The sequence below is a fragment of the Pelodiscus sinensis genome, chromosome 5, assembly GCF_052426305.1.
Source record: "Pelodiscus sinensis isolate ZL-2025 chromosome 5, ASM5242630v1, whole genome shotgun sequence".
NCBI classification, from domain to species: Eukaryota; Metazoa; Chordata; order Testudines; family Trionychidae; genus Pelodiscus; species Pelodiscus sinensis.
Genome location: NC_143056.1, coordinates 31,063,435 through 31,079,651, shown reverse-complemented (window position 1 = coordinate 31,079,651; position 16,217 = coordinate 31,063,435). Strand labels below are relative to the sequence as shown.

The 16,217-nt window shown below is 40.0% G+C and overlaps 1 protein-coding gene across 3 annotated transcripts in view; it reads right to left on the bottom strand.

Moving 5' to 3' along the window:
* Positions 1–4,640: 4,640 nt before the first annotated feature.
* TC2N (tandem C2 domains, nuclear) overlaps positions 4,641–16,217 on the bottom strand; it is a 45,394-nt gene continuing 33,817 nt past the window's right edge. For all 3 annotated transcript variants that reach the window (XM_006133650.5, XM_006133651.5, XM_006133649.5), the window contains exons 9-12: positions 13,722–13,913; positions 12,137–12,251; positions 11,475–11,674; positions 4,641–7,529 (exon numbers count right to left, since the gene is read on the bottom strand). In XM_006133650.5, the coding sequence (XP_006133712.2) occupies positions 7,419–7,529; positions 11,475–11,674; positions 12,137–12,251; positions 13,722–13,913 (618 nt within the window). In that variant the 3' untranslated portion in view covers positions 4,641–7,418. The remainder of the gene's footprint in view (positions 7,530–11,474; positions 11,675–12,136; positions 12,252–13,721; positions 13,914–16,217) is intronic.

The following is a 16,217-nucleotide window of genomic DNA, read 5'->3' as shown; positions in this document are numbered from 1 at the left end:
GTAATATCTGGGGAGTATTGCAAACTTCCCAAAACGACAGCAACATAGACACAGCTGTCTTTTGGGACAGTGTGTGTGAAGTGGAATTCTTACAATATGGGGAGGAGGTGGGGGGGGGAGAAGAGAGAGAGTTGGAATGCAACCCCTATGCACCTATCAACAGCCTTTTAAAGGAGACCTTTTATCTACTGACCACCTGTTACATAAAGACTGTTCAAAAATTCAAACTAGATTCTCCAGGAAGCAAGAAACAAAGAAAGGACTTTTGAATAAATAGACTAAATTTAAGCTGACTCAGGACCTGACCTTCTTTCCAACACAGGAGATGAAAAGTACTTCAGGTCCATAAAGGGTCTCAATACTTAGGGAAGATCTGGAAGGACTTTGGCTGGCTGAGGCACTCATAAGACTGGTTTCTTGTTCTGAGAAAAGGGTGTGATAAACATGAAATCACAGGAAAACCCTTGGGTGGGATTTGGAAGGACTGCACCCTCTAGTATGTATGTTGGAAGGGATGATCTCTGATAAGTTCATTAGCACGTGAGTAGGCTCTTTTATGGTTTTCAGTATGTTTCTTTTGTAGTGCTTTTACCTTAATAAAATAGGCATGCATAGGAAACAATGTATGGTATCTTGTAACTGTGGCAATCATGCTGCCTACCATCTCTGAAGAGAGAAATGAAACAGATCAGCCAAGGCAGATGCTTTTTTGCTGGCAAGAGAACAATGAAGGCCAGGAAACTGATCAGGGATACCTGGAGATAACCCACTGAGAACGAAGACACACTCTTCTCTATCTAAGAAAGGAAACAGATGACATCTGAGAGCAAGTGCCATTGCTGGACTACAGAGATGGGCACTGGGAAAACTCATGCTTCTAGCTGTAACGGTCCCTAAGCCAATCCCTGATGTATCCTCCAACATGCTCTAATATTGTCTTCGCACTTACATTTTGAAAACAGATTCTCTCAAACAAGATGGAGAGAAAAACAAATGAAAGGAGAAATGGTGAAAGTGACTATATACACTACCTTCTGCCACATACACAAAATAAACTAACAAATAAGAAGTCTCAGGGGTAGCCATGTTCATGTGTAACTTAAAAAAATGTGTAGTGCTCTCTAAGGTTTATAAATTATAAAATAATGGAGATTGCCTATCTCCTAGAACTGGAAAGGACCTTGCAAGGTCATTGAGTCCAGTCCTGTGCCTTCACAGCAGGACCAAGTACCATCCCTGATGAATTTTTGCCCCAAATCCCTAAATGGCCTCTGCAAGGCTTGAGCTTACAACCCTGTGTTTAGCAGGCCAATGCTCAAACCACTGAGCTATCCCTCCCCCCTAAGGTGCTGCAAGATGCCTGGTTTTGCTTTGTTTTTTAAATAAAAAATATTTTCTCCAGCCTTTTCAGTGATAAGCTTGGATATTAGTTGTAACCAAAGGTAGTTTAAAAACGTTAACATACAAGAGTGATTTCTTTAGGTTGTCCCTTTAGAAAAGTCTCTGATGCATTTTCCTGTCTCCATTTTTTTTTTGGTAGTCAGAAGTAGACATCAAATGTACATGCAACTTCACTGATTGGGCTCAGAAAATCACTCCCAGACTGATGGCTTTTCTTCTCTTAGGGTATGTCTAGATTACATGCCTCTGCCGACAGAGGCATGTAAAATAGGCTACCCGACAGTCAATGAAGCGGGGGATTTAAATATCCCCGGCTTCATTAAAATAAAAATGGCTGCCACGCCGTGACAGCTCAGCTGATTATCGGCACAACGCACAAGTCAAGACGCAGATCAGTTGACAAGGGAAGCCTTTGTCGACCACTCCCTTATGCCTCGTGAAAACCTGGCCCCATTGAAATCAGAGAGAGATTTGTGATCAACTTCAATGGGGTCAGCATCTCACACAATCTTGATAGCATTGCAACTACCAGCTCTTGAAGAAAAGGATCTTTGAGATAAGAAGCAGGGTCCCTTACCATAGGTGCTCGAACTAGTGGTGTGGGGAAGGGTAGGGGTGCTTCCACGCCCCCTGGCTTGAAGTGGTTCCCTTTATATAGAGAGTTTTCAGTTTGGTTCAATGGCTCTCCACAACACACTAATAATTGTTCCAGAACCCTCATCTCTTACACATAGCTCTCAGCAACTGGCTATGTTCACCTTAACTTCTTTACAATATACAACACAAGCTGAGGAAGAGGATTTATTAAAAACCCATTAGGTATTATGTTCTAAGTCCTATGCAAAAGAAATTGTCTCCTGGAAAAGCAATGCTTCCATTTGTGCCAAGGGTAAGTTCCAGCACTTCTAGGGTTGGCCATTCATAATCCCAGCACTTCAAGGCATTCAGCATCAGATGTTAAGGTTAAAAAAAAAATTGCTTGAGCCCCAGTAGCTCTTTCATAGCAAATTGCTGCAAATAGCCAAAGCTTTCGGAAGCTCAACACGTGTACATGTGTGTGTATAAATAAATGAGAGAGAGAGAGAGAGAGAGAGATTACCTCAGTGTTCAGCTGAGCTCTCATTAACATCGGAATAACTTTTGAATGCTTTTGAGGCCATGTCTGAATGAAGAGAGCTAAATTCTGCTTACACTGAAATCAATAGTAGTTTTATCGTTAACTTCAGTGGGAGGAAATTCAGGATCTAGGTCAGATCCAGAAGCACCAAAATTTTGCTCAACTTTCATAGTGCATATTGAACCTTTCCATGCAGATTCTCTCTCATGATCCTGCCTCCACACACTTAATCCTTGATTTCCCAACCCCCTGCTGCCTCCCTAAAACAGACTTCCCATTTAGTCTATTTTACTGGTGGAGTCCCTCACCAGCCACCTCCCAGCTGATTCGTGATTTATCATGAATTAGCTGCCGCATCTGCTCCAAGGACCTTGTCTTAATTATCACCATCTGACAACTGAATTATAGGCATTTACAATTCAACAATTTGCTAACTTTTTTGCTTCATTTTAAAAGAGGTCTGTCTCAAAAACTCCATTTCAGAGTGTTCTGTTCCCTGTGTAAAATACTTCTCCACTCTCCAAGTATCCAATCAGTTCCACTCTTCTCCAACAATAGAAATCAACCCCATACTTCCAAATCCATCAGTCCCTCTTACCCCAAACCTGTTTCCATACCTTTCAACCCATTGTTTTCTTTCCCATTATCAATACCTCATGGAATCTCCTATCAGCAACTCCCTTACCTGGTAGCAGTTCTTGGAGACCATCAACAGTGTTGTTTAGTGGCTCATCCTGTACTCTCTGGCTTGCCTTGGGTAAGGAGCTCTCCTACCTGGATAAACTAGGTTAACAATTCTTGAGGGTACACTTCCAATTCAACTGGCCTATTTTATGCAGAAATGCGAGAGAGAGAGAAAGAGAGAGGCCTTTCATCCCTTCCTCCTCTTCCCATTCACCAATCAACCTCCTGCAAAGGAATCATGGTGCCTTCAATTCCTTGTGATGTTAGGGAATTTGCATTGGTCATATTTTCTAGACCATCTTGACAATGATGAGAGATTAAGGTCAAATTTTAAATAGACCTTTTAAACAGCCCAAACAAATAGTCCTTTAATATTGCACTCAAGTGAGGCCCCCCAGGTTAGGCAGGGGAAAAACTGATTTTTTTTTCTCTCTCTCTCTCTCTCTCTCTCTCCCCCAGATACCTCTCTCTGAACATTTTGCTTTCAAGAAACTTGCAGAGAGTCCTCTTTACCCTATGCTACAAAAGGGAATCTGATCATTATTTTTGCACCCTGGCCTTTTGTTCTCAAAGCTAATAGAGTGGACAGTTCTACAATGGATGAAGAAACCACAAGAATACATGTGTAACATTGCTAAAATCTTCTAGTTTCCACTTATGAAGAACAGAGCAGAAAAAAGCATTGCTGAATGGAAATGCATAAAATAGTTCACAGCATAGTGAAGCTTCATCTAGAAACAATTTGGTATATAGGGGATTGATTGTGAATGTCAGGGCTGCTGAATCTTCTAGCTCCAATTAAGTTCAATTAGAACTGTGGGTGCTCAGGTGTTGTTGTTTTTTTTAAATCCAACCAACAATTTGTTTTTTGGGTTTTTTTTAAACCAGTCCTAGATCTTTGTTCTGTATGCTAAGGATCTGAAAGCTGTTGAGGACCTAGTAAATAAATTGTGTTGGCAAGAGATAGAGGTATTTTAGTTAATTTCTGAGTCTTGCCAAGTCAGTTCTGCACAGTTGATATTGTAAAACCTCTGCTCCATGACGGTTATGTGACTTCAGAGAAGTAACATTCCACAGTGGAGTGCACTGCTCTGTTGTATATTCTTAGTAGGTAGGAAGACATGTGACTTCTACATAATGGCACAAAGAGCCATAAACATAGCTCTTGAAAGTTCTGGATCTTTTAGATTGAGCTAAGGGAGGTCAGTATGTTCTGCATAGGCATTTACACAACTGCTGTGATAGCTGAGCACCTGCTCAAATTCAGAGACCACACACAACCCCAGTTTTAATAGAATACACTTTTTTAAGTTAAAAAGAACTCAACCACCTCACCAATTACTAAGTTGAAAAGGAGTGTCGTAGAAAAAAAAAGTCAGAATTGTACTCAAGGAAGAGGACCAGGTAAACATTATAAAAACCACAACCAACAACAAAATTAGTTGTAAACACACATTTTTATTTATTACCGATGTATCTAGAATAGATGTTAAACATATACTAAAATGTCAATATATAAGAGAACATGACCAGCTATATTTTAAACAAGGCTCAGTGTCAGAAGACAAGCTTAAGTAATTTTAAATGCTACTAATTCTTCTCTTTAGAGAAGACTTTGTAATGAATAGTTTCTTGCCCTTCACTTTCCCTCCGCCTATTAGCAGTGCTGACCAGGACTGTAGGAAGCAACAGATGTAAACAACAATGCTGTTTTACAATACTGCTGTTTTCATGAAAGGAGATACTTTGGACATATTAAAATAGATCACTGCTTTTTCTGTAAAGGCCAAATCCTGTTCTCATTAAAAATCAGCTGGCCAAATTCATCTGATGTAAATCAGTATAGCCTACGATGAGTTGGGCTCCATAGCAATTTTGTAATTGACATCAATGGGAGCAGGATTACATTTTTGTTTCCTAACTCTGAGAATCCATGGATAAAATATTACAATCTTGTTTCCGTTTTCTATAGCAGGTGAAACACACACATACCTCATTGCATTTCTCCCTCTCCTATATTTTTGGTCAAAATGTCAATGAAAATTTGTTAAAAGCTGGAAAGTTTCAGCCAACAATATAGCCAGTCAAAAAAATAGAAAGACATTTCATGAACCTTCCCTGCATCAAACTGTTAAACATTACAGGACTATCAGTAAGATATATGTTTTTCCACTAGAATTTTTTCTGTCCCCTCAGTTGTTCCTTCACACAGCCAGTGCGCGCCTCTCTCCCCCCTCCCTCCACTCTCATTCCAAAAGCACACTCATTCCAATCCAAATGTGAAAACTCATCATGGGTGAGTAGGATTGAATTTAGACAAAATGATTTTACCTATTCCTTATTGGTTATTTATTTAGAGTAAGCAGACAGTATCTGTGCGATCTGTATTAATATTGTAGAATGAAATGGTGAGAGAAGTGAAAGGTGGTGTTTTTTTTTTTTAAACACATTCCAATAATTACCAGAGAGCAAAAAAGTTTGTGGAATTTAGATGTCTATATATTAGACATGCATCTTATTTTTGGATTAAAGACCAAAGTAAAATTACTGTTGTTCTGAATAAACAGGTACTTGAAGATATGGAATGAAAAAGAAGCTAGATTTAGCAATGGCATGCCAAGATGGCACCACAAAAATAAATAAATATTGGTACCATTTGCAACAATCTCTCTCAATCTGTTTCAGTTTCTTATAACTATTAAAATGTAGTCTCACTTTTGGCCTGCCTCAAATAAAACCTGAGTACTACAGTGTACTGCATTCTTTATTGAATATTCAATAAGCACTTCTATATCAGTAAATCTTTGCTCATTCCACAGTACGTTAGTCTGGTTTTAATAAAATGTAAGTAAGCTACCACATTTTTTATTAGATAGGAGGAAGTGGTCTAGGTTTTAAAAAATACAAATGGACACATGTATCCGCTAATACTGGTCCCAATCCCAGGTCTTGTTCTGGCCATTTTGCCCCATTCCATGGACACAAAGCAGCCAACAGATCCAGCCCATAGGGAGATCATTGGATGACACTGAGTAGCCATAGTAACTTTTACAGTGCCATTCCACTCCCTGTGTCAGAACAGCAGAGGCAACTGAAAGAAGAGATAATCCATTCCTGGCAGCTATCCCTGGCTGACTGCTACTAGTTAACACAGGGTAGAGCAGTTTTTGGCCTCTAATTACTATTTGGGGTGATCCCAGCATCCCACTCCTTGGCAGTGCTATGCGCTCCTTGGCTTCAGCTGAGACTCTACCCCATGAAGTTTGCTCTTTCATAGAGATGTTCAAATACAGTCAACGCTCATATGACCCCTCAATTTTAATGGAGGGGCTCCAAAATGGAAATACCTTGAATATTAGTGGCCGCCTGCCTTCAGTGTGAGCCTGCCCTACTAAAGACTTCACATATAGGCCCACACCAGAGAACAATGTTTTATTTTTTAAATTGTTTTCTATTTGAAATAATCAGGAATACCATGTTTGTATTTCCCTGTTTTCGTGCAGGTCTCAGGAGGAATAGAGTACTCTCAACCCTTAAATGGAAGTGAGATGTTGCAACTTTAATAAAGGCATCTTTTCTTCTATTTATTTAGCAGTTACTTACAAAAATGCTTAGTCAGACTTCATAACTAACATTTTTCCTTTCAGTCCAGTTTCATTTGTTTGGTGTCAAAGTGATCATAATTTTGCCAGTTCTCCAGTCATCCGCAGACACATCCGGGGAAGAGGAGAACTGAGTTTCTACTGTAACTAAATAAGTTCAGAAAGAAAACTTTTGGGAAAAGGCCAAAACCAAAAACACATGTGCAACCCCTTTTCAGACTTCTATAAAGAGGTATAAATTGCAAAAGGGCATGAACTCAGTTCCCTCACCCCATCTTTAAAATAAGCTTTAATTTACATAAAGATTAACAACTAATCCTGCTTGGAAAATAATCAACAACAGTTCACTTTTCAAGGTGGCTTTTTACTTCAGGTGTACAGTTTCACTAATTCCGACCTGTTGTCATACCAGTATTTTACCAGGGTATTCTGTAGCTCTGATCCCTTTTCTTTTTGGCTTTTGTGCGTTAACAGTTATGAGATACAAGTCCAGACTTCCTGAAACAAGCATTGAAGTAGGCTGTATTTTTCCCTCTTATCTGATTAATTCATTTTAAGAGTGTGGAGTTTCTTGTATCAAGTCCATATCAGCTCTGAATTCATCTCTGACATCTTCAGGATGGATTAATGTTATGCCATTTAATGGTAACCTTTTCAGGGTTTATAATTGCATCTCTCCACTGATTTGCTGCTTCATTACTACTGCTATTAGAGCTTAGCCAGACCTGTGGTAAGAAACAAAAGCAATAGCTGAGTTGTCAGAGATTACGTTACTAGCAGCCTCAGGCAATCCCCTAGCATTACTTCTGACCAGTGATTGTGCATGCATATAATGAAAGCTAGCATGTATCTGCAGAGTATAACAAAATTCTGTCAAAGTTTGTATGGTCCAACCTGAGGGCTGGGAACACAGGGTATAAGAACAGAGTTCAATTTCTGCCTCAGAGAGAGTGACTAGAGTGTGGTGGAATCACAGGGAACAACATACATATTTCTACTTTGCAACAAACTGCCAGTTAAGCACCATTTGCTATCTCTGAATTCCACGGGTGCTACAAGTCAACGCTCAGGAGGAGTCTCAGAACTTTAGACTGCGGGTGGCTCTACAGTACTTGCATGATGCATTTCAAATTCACAGTTTAAAAAAAAAAAAAAATCAGATATGCCCTAATTGTGCATTTCCTTGACCTTAGTGGACTTCTTGCCTGAATGACAGAATGGGTGATATAATATCTTGTATTGGACAGACTTCTATTGAGGAGAGACACACAAGGTTTGGGCTTTGCTCCAGGTCTGGGAAAGGAACTCAGCAAATCATAACTAAACACAAGGTGGAACCAGGGCCATCCCTAACAATGCTGATACCCTACATAGCCCAGGACCAGCACCATGAAAGGAGGAGTGGTTGTTTCAGAGGCAAAAAGCTAGGGTTGCCAATTCGCCCAGAGTGGATGGACTGGACACAGTTTGTTACAATGGCATCTGGTCCATCTCATCCAGGAGAGTTAGCTACTCTGGAGCAGGGCAGGAAGGGGGGCTCACCCCCACAGAAGTGTGACTGTGAGCTGGAGGACTCAAGAGGAGCAGTGGGCGGCTGCACAGCCAGCTGCAGAAAAGCAGTGCTTTGTAGGAGAAACCACTGCTTCTCTCCAGCTGCTAATTGCAGGGCCACCCTCTTTTCCTTGAGTCCTCCGGCCAATGCTTGTGTCACTTGCATCACCTGGTGAACAGGGGCTTGAAACAGCCCACCTGGGGGAAGCCCACCTGAGACACAGGGCTGAGGGCTGCTGGGCTGGTGCTGAGACTACCAGGGGTGAGGGGAAGTTGGAGGGAGAAGCTGTGGCCACTGGAGCCCATATGCAGAATCTAGCTGCATAGTGATAGAAATTTGATCCGAGGAAGTGGGTCTGGCCCACGAAAGCTCATCATCTAATAAACCATCTTGTTAGTCTTTAAAGTGCTACATTGTCCTGCATTTAGCTGCATAGGGCACCACAAAATTGTGGTACCCCATGTGGCTGCAGGTTTTGTGTATTGGTAGGGACAGCCCTTGGTGGAACAAATTGCTTATCATGAGTAGTCAACACACATTCTAGGAGACCATTCCAGGGGAAGTGGCCAGAATAACAAGTGAAGGAATGTGCCCATACCACGTATAGTCACGCAAGAAAAATCAGTTATCAGCAGTGTTCAAGTAACAGACAGCTGGTACAGAACAAGGAAATGAAGAGCAGCGCAAAGGAGGAAGTTTCTGTTTAATGATCTCCCTTCCATATGCACAAAGAGTTTCTATTAACTAAAGTTATTGGGATAAAACAGATAAAACTTTTCATTCTTTGTTCCATGCTTCAGAGGACTAATCCATCTAATACAAATCCCAATGGATTACACTATAATTGTTGTTAAAATACACCATGCATACACAATGTTGGCTCTCAGGACAGTTAGTGGGAATTTCACAACCCAGGAGACTACAGGATTAGGTCCTTTGTATACCTAATATCACAAAATAACTCCTTTCTGCATTAAAATAGTCATGCTTATGATCAAAGACATGCCTACAATATGCACAGTCTAAGCTTTGTCTTAGAATGCCATCCAATTAAACACCACAATCTCAAAAAAAAAAAAAAATGAAGCTATTGGCTTCAGCTATAGTCATCTTTTTTCAGCTCTACAGCCAATTGTTTGCAAATCATTTTTTTCTGTGGCCATGTTTCATGTCGCCTGTGTTATATAGCAGTGTCCGTTTAAGTATAAACAAGCCTTCCCACATCAATTCTAAACAGCAGAGGTGGTGCATTTTTTTTTTTTAGGAAAAAAATAAGATATTGAGAACAGCTCTGCAAATCAAGACAAAGTGACAAAGCTTGAGAACTGCAGTATCATGCCCAAGATATTATTTATCCCAAATTAAAATAGCTAAAAAGGATGTGTCTATCCTCCGGCCCTTTTTTTAAAAAAAATATAGTTTTACTGACAGGATCACAATGAGATCCAGCACAGGTGTGGAATTCTGCTCTGTCCAGCCTGGGGAATTCATCTTACTCAAGCTAAGATATGGCCTTGATAGCATATACAGCACTCCAGTAACTGTGTAAGTTTCAAATGTCATAAAAACAAGGTGTACCGATACAATGGTAAGTTACATGTTTACTATGTAAATTGCATGGTACTTCAGAGGGACATTATAAAGGTAGCAAAGCTCTCAAATAGATAATTTGGGTTCTAAAAGTCAGATAGCACTGGAAGTGGATTATCAGGCCTGACCAGTTGGGCATTAAAGCAAGAAGGGAGGAGGGAATAGACAGGAAGTTGGGAGGGGAGATTTTAAAAAACTAAACTCTTCACTAGTAAAATAAATGTGGCCACCCAGTACTTTCAAGATGATGTAAAGGAAATCACCAGCATAAAATAAAATACTGTGCATTCCACTCAAGCATTTTATCTAACAAACAAACAATTATGGAGGATCAAGATAACCATGGAACTCTGATTAAGTCTCGTGTACTCTAAACTGTGCTAGTTTCAACAACCACTGCAATAGATTTCTGAATTTCCTGCTTCCCTTTCAGGGACTTGAAAAGGAAACAAAGGTAACATTTAATATTCTGAATTGTAGGGGAAGGGAGGGAAGGCAGTCATTTAAGCTCCTGACATTTCCTTCTATGCATACATGTGAGAGCACTGCAAGCTGATATACCCTTTTTTTTTTTGTAGAGGCTATTCAGAGTTGCGGAGCTCCTGTGAATGTTTCATTAGTTTAACTTCAGACAGTCTAAGTTATTGTCTACACTACAGACCTTACAGTAGCACAGCTGTACAGTTGCACCTGCACTGTGGTAAGATCTCCTGCATAGACATTATGCTAACAGAAGAGAGCTGTCCTGCCCAGAGGAGACTGGTGAAGGAGGGCACCACTTGCTTTGCTGTTGCCAGGAAGAGCGAGGGGAGAGGTGTATCTCCCCGCTACTCTCCCTGTTGATTGCTGGTCAGCCCTCTTACCCATGGTTTGAGGGGGGCCCCTTTGTGTCCCACATGTCACTTATGCTCCTGCTGCATAATTAACTCACTCCTAACATCAATGGTAGCTTTATTGGCAGGAGAGCATTTCCAGTTGCCATAGCGCTGTCCATACCAGCACTTTCATTAGTGAAACATTCATGGATCAGGAGGATTTTTTTCCTCGCACCTTTGACTGACAAATGTTTTACTGACTAAAGTAGTAAGGTAGACAAAGCCTTAGTTGGTTAGGTATTCCACAAGGAGGAGTTTGTATGTATGTGTGCATGAGAGAGAGCACAAGACTGGTATTTCACAGGGTGGGATTCTACAGGGTAAGAAGGGGAGGGAATAATCAATAGTGTTGTGAGGTATTAAGTGCCTTCTGAAGGGCAATAAGCACCCTCAACTACCTCTGCATGGGCCTTGTAGGAGCTCAGCACCACTCAGGAGATGCTCACATCATTGTAGAACAGGGCCCAAAGCTGGTACTAGCTGTTTAATCTCTGAGTGTCAACCATTTCATTCAACATACAATTCAAAAATATGAAGAGCATTTACTTTAGTGAAGGGCTTGACAGGATTGCTATTTAGCTCATATTAAGTAGATTTTTAACCTCTGGATTTCATGATAGTTACCAGTGGTTGGGGGAACAACAAAAACTAACCTGTCCCAGGAAGTGTTTTCTTCTTACTGAGGTCCTGCTGTAGAGTTTGATAAGAAAATTAATTCCTTGTTCATTCTGACTGACTGGAAAAATCATAGTTTCTCCCCACTTCACTCGGCCATTGGTGGGCTTCAGTAGACGAGTCTTTTTCTTATAAACCAACCCTTCTGTACTAAACATTGAAACCTTCACAAAGAAATCTAGGATAAAGGAAAAATGTGACACAGAGAGGTTAGCCCACTAAATCCTGACAAGGTTCATGTGTGTAGTTAATAGTCTAATAATTACTTAAAAGCTGAGCCAAATGTGTTCCTTTACTTAAACATTACAAGATCCATACAATAGCTTTCATTAAAAAACAGACATGCCTAATATATTCAATAATGTTGAAAAGATTAACATAGCATCCAAATCGTAAGGGCAGGCTAATGCTCTTGCATGTTAATATTAGGAGAAGAGAAAAGCCCAAACATAGAATCAAACCAAACATTTAATCTAGCCTGACATCTAAGGAAACAAATCTTGGCAATGGAAATCTACTGTGCTATTTAATATTAACCTGAGGTTTGTGCGGAATGCTATAAATTGCCAGCTGTTCAAGCAGTACTCTACCTGTTACAAATACTTCTAGACAGGAGGTATGAGACAGCTGACGTACGTACTTAAAGAGAGTGGTGTGGATGAGCTTGGGAGGCTTTGGGCTTCAAGAATCTGTAACTGAATCCTGCTGTTTATAGCTTGAAAACAGACTCCTATTTGAAGTTCTGCATTGCACACCTATAAAAAGAAGAATTTTGCTTTATTGTCTGGATTAAGTTGCATATAAACACTCAAGAAACATTAATTTACTTATACAGATATTTAAATAAACAGATGCCAAATTTCTGAATGCTGAGGTATAGACAGATATACAATACTTTATACCATGAATACCCTGACTCTTACCCAATGTGTTTATGGGCTTTGAGCTTTTTTATGTAAAATGTATTTGTTCCATAAACAAATATAGTGTAAATATAATAAGACGTCTGAGTTTAACAAACACTGCACAAGTGAAATGGTCAGGACAAATTTTGAGACCTGTTGCTGTGTCTTAGCAAGCTCTATAAAAATAATGGTAATGAATGATTATACATTATTTCCAGTATCTCACCCCCTATTTTCAAGTATTAGGATGGAACTTCATGAACAAAATCTGGAAGCAAAATTTAGACTTTTAACCAGGCAAACTGCCACAGAATTCTTCCTGAAATGCAAAACCTCAGGAGCTGGCTCTTTATGAGTTAGTTTGTATTTAAGAATTCATCTGAATCCTACCATTAGTTATGTAATGCTGTCTAGTGTCACACAGAGGATTATAGCTTCAGGTGATGAATGAGAAGCATTTATGGTTATTCAACAACATCTACATTTGGCAAACTACAAGTATCATTTACAAAGGAACATTACTGATTTATTCAGATGTAGTTTGCTTCCAAATGTATTAACTAAAATTTGATTTATAAAAAATATGAGCATGTGGGCACATTTTCACATCAGAGATATATTTGGGGGAACTCCCCACAATGAAAATTAAGATGACTCTATTGTTGTGACACACAATTCTGTAACAACTGTCATGCTGTGGGTATGTCACCACACTGGGCTTTGTAATAGCAATAAGTAAAACAAACCTTTTATTACATTTCTCAAAGGATAGCTTTATTGTAGTTTCTGATTTAATCAGGCCTATAAATTAACACAGGTTTTATTATTCTTTCCTGTAACACTGAGCCACCAGCTGCTGTTTATTGCTCAGTTAACTGCCTGAGTTATTGCTCCAAAGCACGTAGTTTGAATACATACCATTTACATGGTCAAAACATCAAAATGGAGCAAGTAATTACTAATACTACTTAGTACTTTTAATCCATAACAATTCAGGCCCTGTCTACTTTGCATGAACAATAAATTTCCCCAGTTGCCAGAGTGTGGTGTGCTTTCCAACAGCTGGTTGCAGCGCTGCACCCCACAAGAAGCTGAATTTCAGGAGTTTAGTTATAAAAAGTGTTCTGTTGTAAAGGGTTTGTTTTTTGGGGGGTTTTTTGGGGGGGACAAATACAAACTGGTGGAAAATATTTAGTATAACACTCCAATTTCCAGAATTAATCTTACACTTGTTATTTGACTTTTCATCTCTCTTTCTAGTGTATGTGATAACAGTAGCAACCACGGTATATGGTATATAACTAGTGATCTGTCACTTACTGAAACTTTGGACGGAGGCATTATATCCAACCAATAATCTGATTCCTGTGCATTGAGTTCTCGTAGTGGCAGGGCACACTCTCCAATTGTTTTCTTCCGGGGAGCCTGAGTTTGTATTTTAAACACTAGTTTTACAGTCTGCAGAATTTGCAGTTTGATAGTAAACACAAACGTTTCCATGAATTCAATGTCCTGGAAGAAAATACACATATGTAATAGAGCAGTACAAAACAGTCAAAACAATGAAAAGCCCTATACAGCATGAAACCCAGAAAACATAGGTTAAGTCCTACAGTAGGTATAACTGGAAATATTCTTAGGCTGTGGCCATGTCTGCACTGCCACTGTACTACACTGCACCGCACCTTTCTGGCTGAGAGCTGTGGAAACCCTCCTCCCTGCCACCTAAGTGCAGCAAGTTACAATGCTGTAAAGCACCAGTGTACATGGGGGCTCTCAGCACTGTTAGCTACTCTGCTCATTTAGGCAGTTTACCTGGAGCACTGGGAGAGCCGTCTCCCAGGGCTGGAGTCATGGTCATACTTTCACATTAAAGTGCTGCTGCAGCATTACTTAATGTTTTAAGTGTAGACTTGGCCCGTGTCTTCAATGGATAAAAAAAAGTGTATTTTTACAGCTAGATAACTATCATGGACTAACTATCTTGTGTAAAATCCTAGTAGTGACAACTCTCTAGACTCTTTTCTGCAGTGTAACTAGGCAAGGATTGGAATGTGAGAGATCAATCATGTGAAACTCTGAAATAAAACACATGCACAAAGACTCACTGTAAACCAAAGAGTTTTTGTTTCCTAGAATTTCATCTCATGGTAAACACACGCCTTTTTTGGCAGAGCAGATAAAGGTTTACAAAGTTCTCAGTCAGGACATTCTCTGCCCTGTGCTGATTGGCTGTCTGCTTCCACCCATCTCTTTCATTATTTCACTTCAGCCTCACCTCTGCCTGCCCGCCATTCTCTTTTCTCTGTCCCACCTATCTTTACCATCTGTGGTGACTTTCTTTATAGCTAACTCCCAAAAATGCAACAAAACAAAACAAATAAATGGTGATACCAACATGGAAGTTTTCAAACCATTCCTTAGCTTCTGTGTTACACCTCTGGCTTCTTCCAGGTGTCTGGCCTTTTCTTGTAGGCCAAGAGTCCTTTGGGACAGGGGTTATCTACTACTCTGCCTATCCATTGCCCTGTATAGTGGAGATCTATTCTCAGTTGGCCTCTACACTGTACCGTATCATTGTGCTCTCACAGAGGTCAGTGGGAATTGGCTTCCATAAGGTAGGCCCCTTACTTTAAGATTTCTACCCCTTTGCACAAGCAAGGTGAATCTACACCTGTCTCTATTCTCATGTAACCCTCAAAGAAAAAAGAAACCCTCCTTACTGAAGTAGATGTTCAGTCATTAGTCAGCCAGTAGGACCCCCAAGCTTTAGAAATACACAGTAAAAATTAAGGGATCAAACGATCCACTTCCCAATTCATGTTTGTACAAAGAAGTATGTCCAATTTTAATAATAAAATATCACCAAAGATAGTCATTGTAAGAGAGGCAAGTTTTTGAACTATACAGAACTCTTCTTGAGCTCTGGGAAAAGTACTCCGAGCGTCCCAGATACACAAAAGGTGGAACAGGTTGTTTAACAAAGTAGTTCATACATATCAAGGGACTATTCACACCTCCAGTCATAAGGGAGAAAGCAAGGGAGCAGAAAAGCAGATGGAGATGAGGGAGTTTCTAGTGGGTAATACAGTAGATGGCTGTAATAAGCCCTAAATCCTGTGTCCCTGTTCAGTCCATGATTGTTAGCATCTAGAAGATTTTTTAATTTAAGTTCCAAGGCTCATCTTAAGTGTTGTACAGGGTTCCTTTGAACTTGTCTCTCTCACCAACAGAAGCTGGTCCAATAAAATACTCCTGGGGGAATTCTGTGTCAAAAATTAAAAATGTTGACCACAATATTTGAAAACTATGCATATTTATCAAACTAACAATACATTCACATCAGTTTCAATTACTTTGATAATGTTTTTAACTACAATGCAATGGATGGAGAATCACAGAATCATAGAACACTAGAACTGGAAGTGACCTCAAGGGGTCATCGAGTCCAGTCCCCTGCCCTCACGGCAGGATCCAGCACCATCTAGACCATCCCAGATAGAGGACTACCTAACCTGTTCTTAATTATCTCCAGAGACGGAAATACCACAACCTCCCTAAGCAACTTATTCCAGTGTTTAACCACCCTGACAGCTAGGAAGTTTTTCCTAACTTCCAATCTAAACCTCTCTTGCTGCAGTTTAAGCTCTTTGCTTCTTGTCCTATCCTCAGAGGCCAAGATGAACAAGTTTTCTCCCTCCTCCTTATGACACCCTTTTAGATATCTGAAAACTGCTATCATGTCCCCTCTCAGACTTCTCTTTCCCAAACTAAAGTCCAATTCTTTCAGCCTTCCTTCATAGGTCGTGTTCTCTA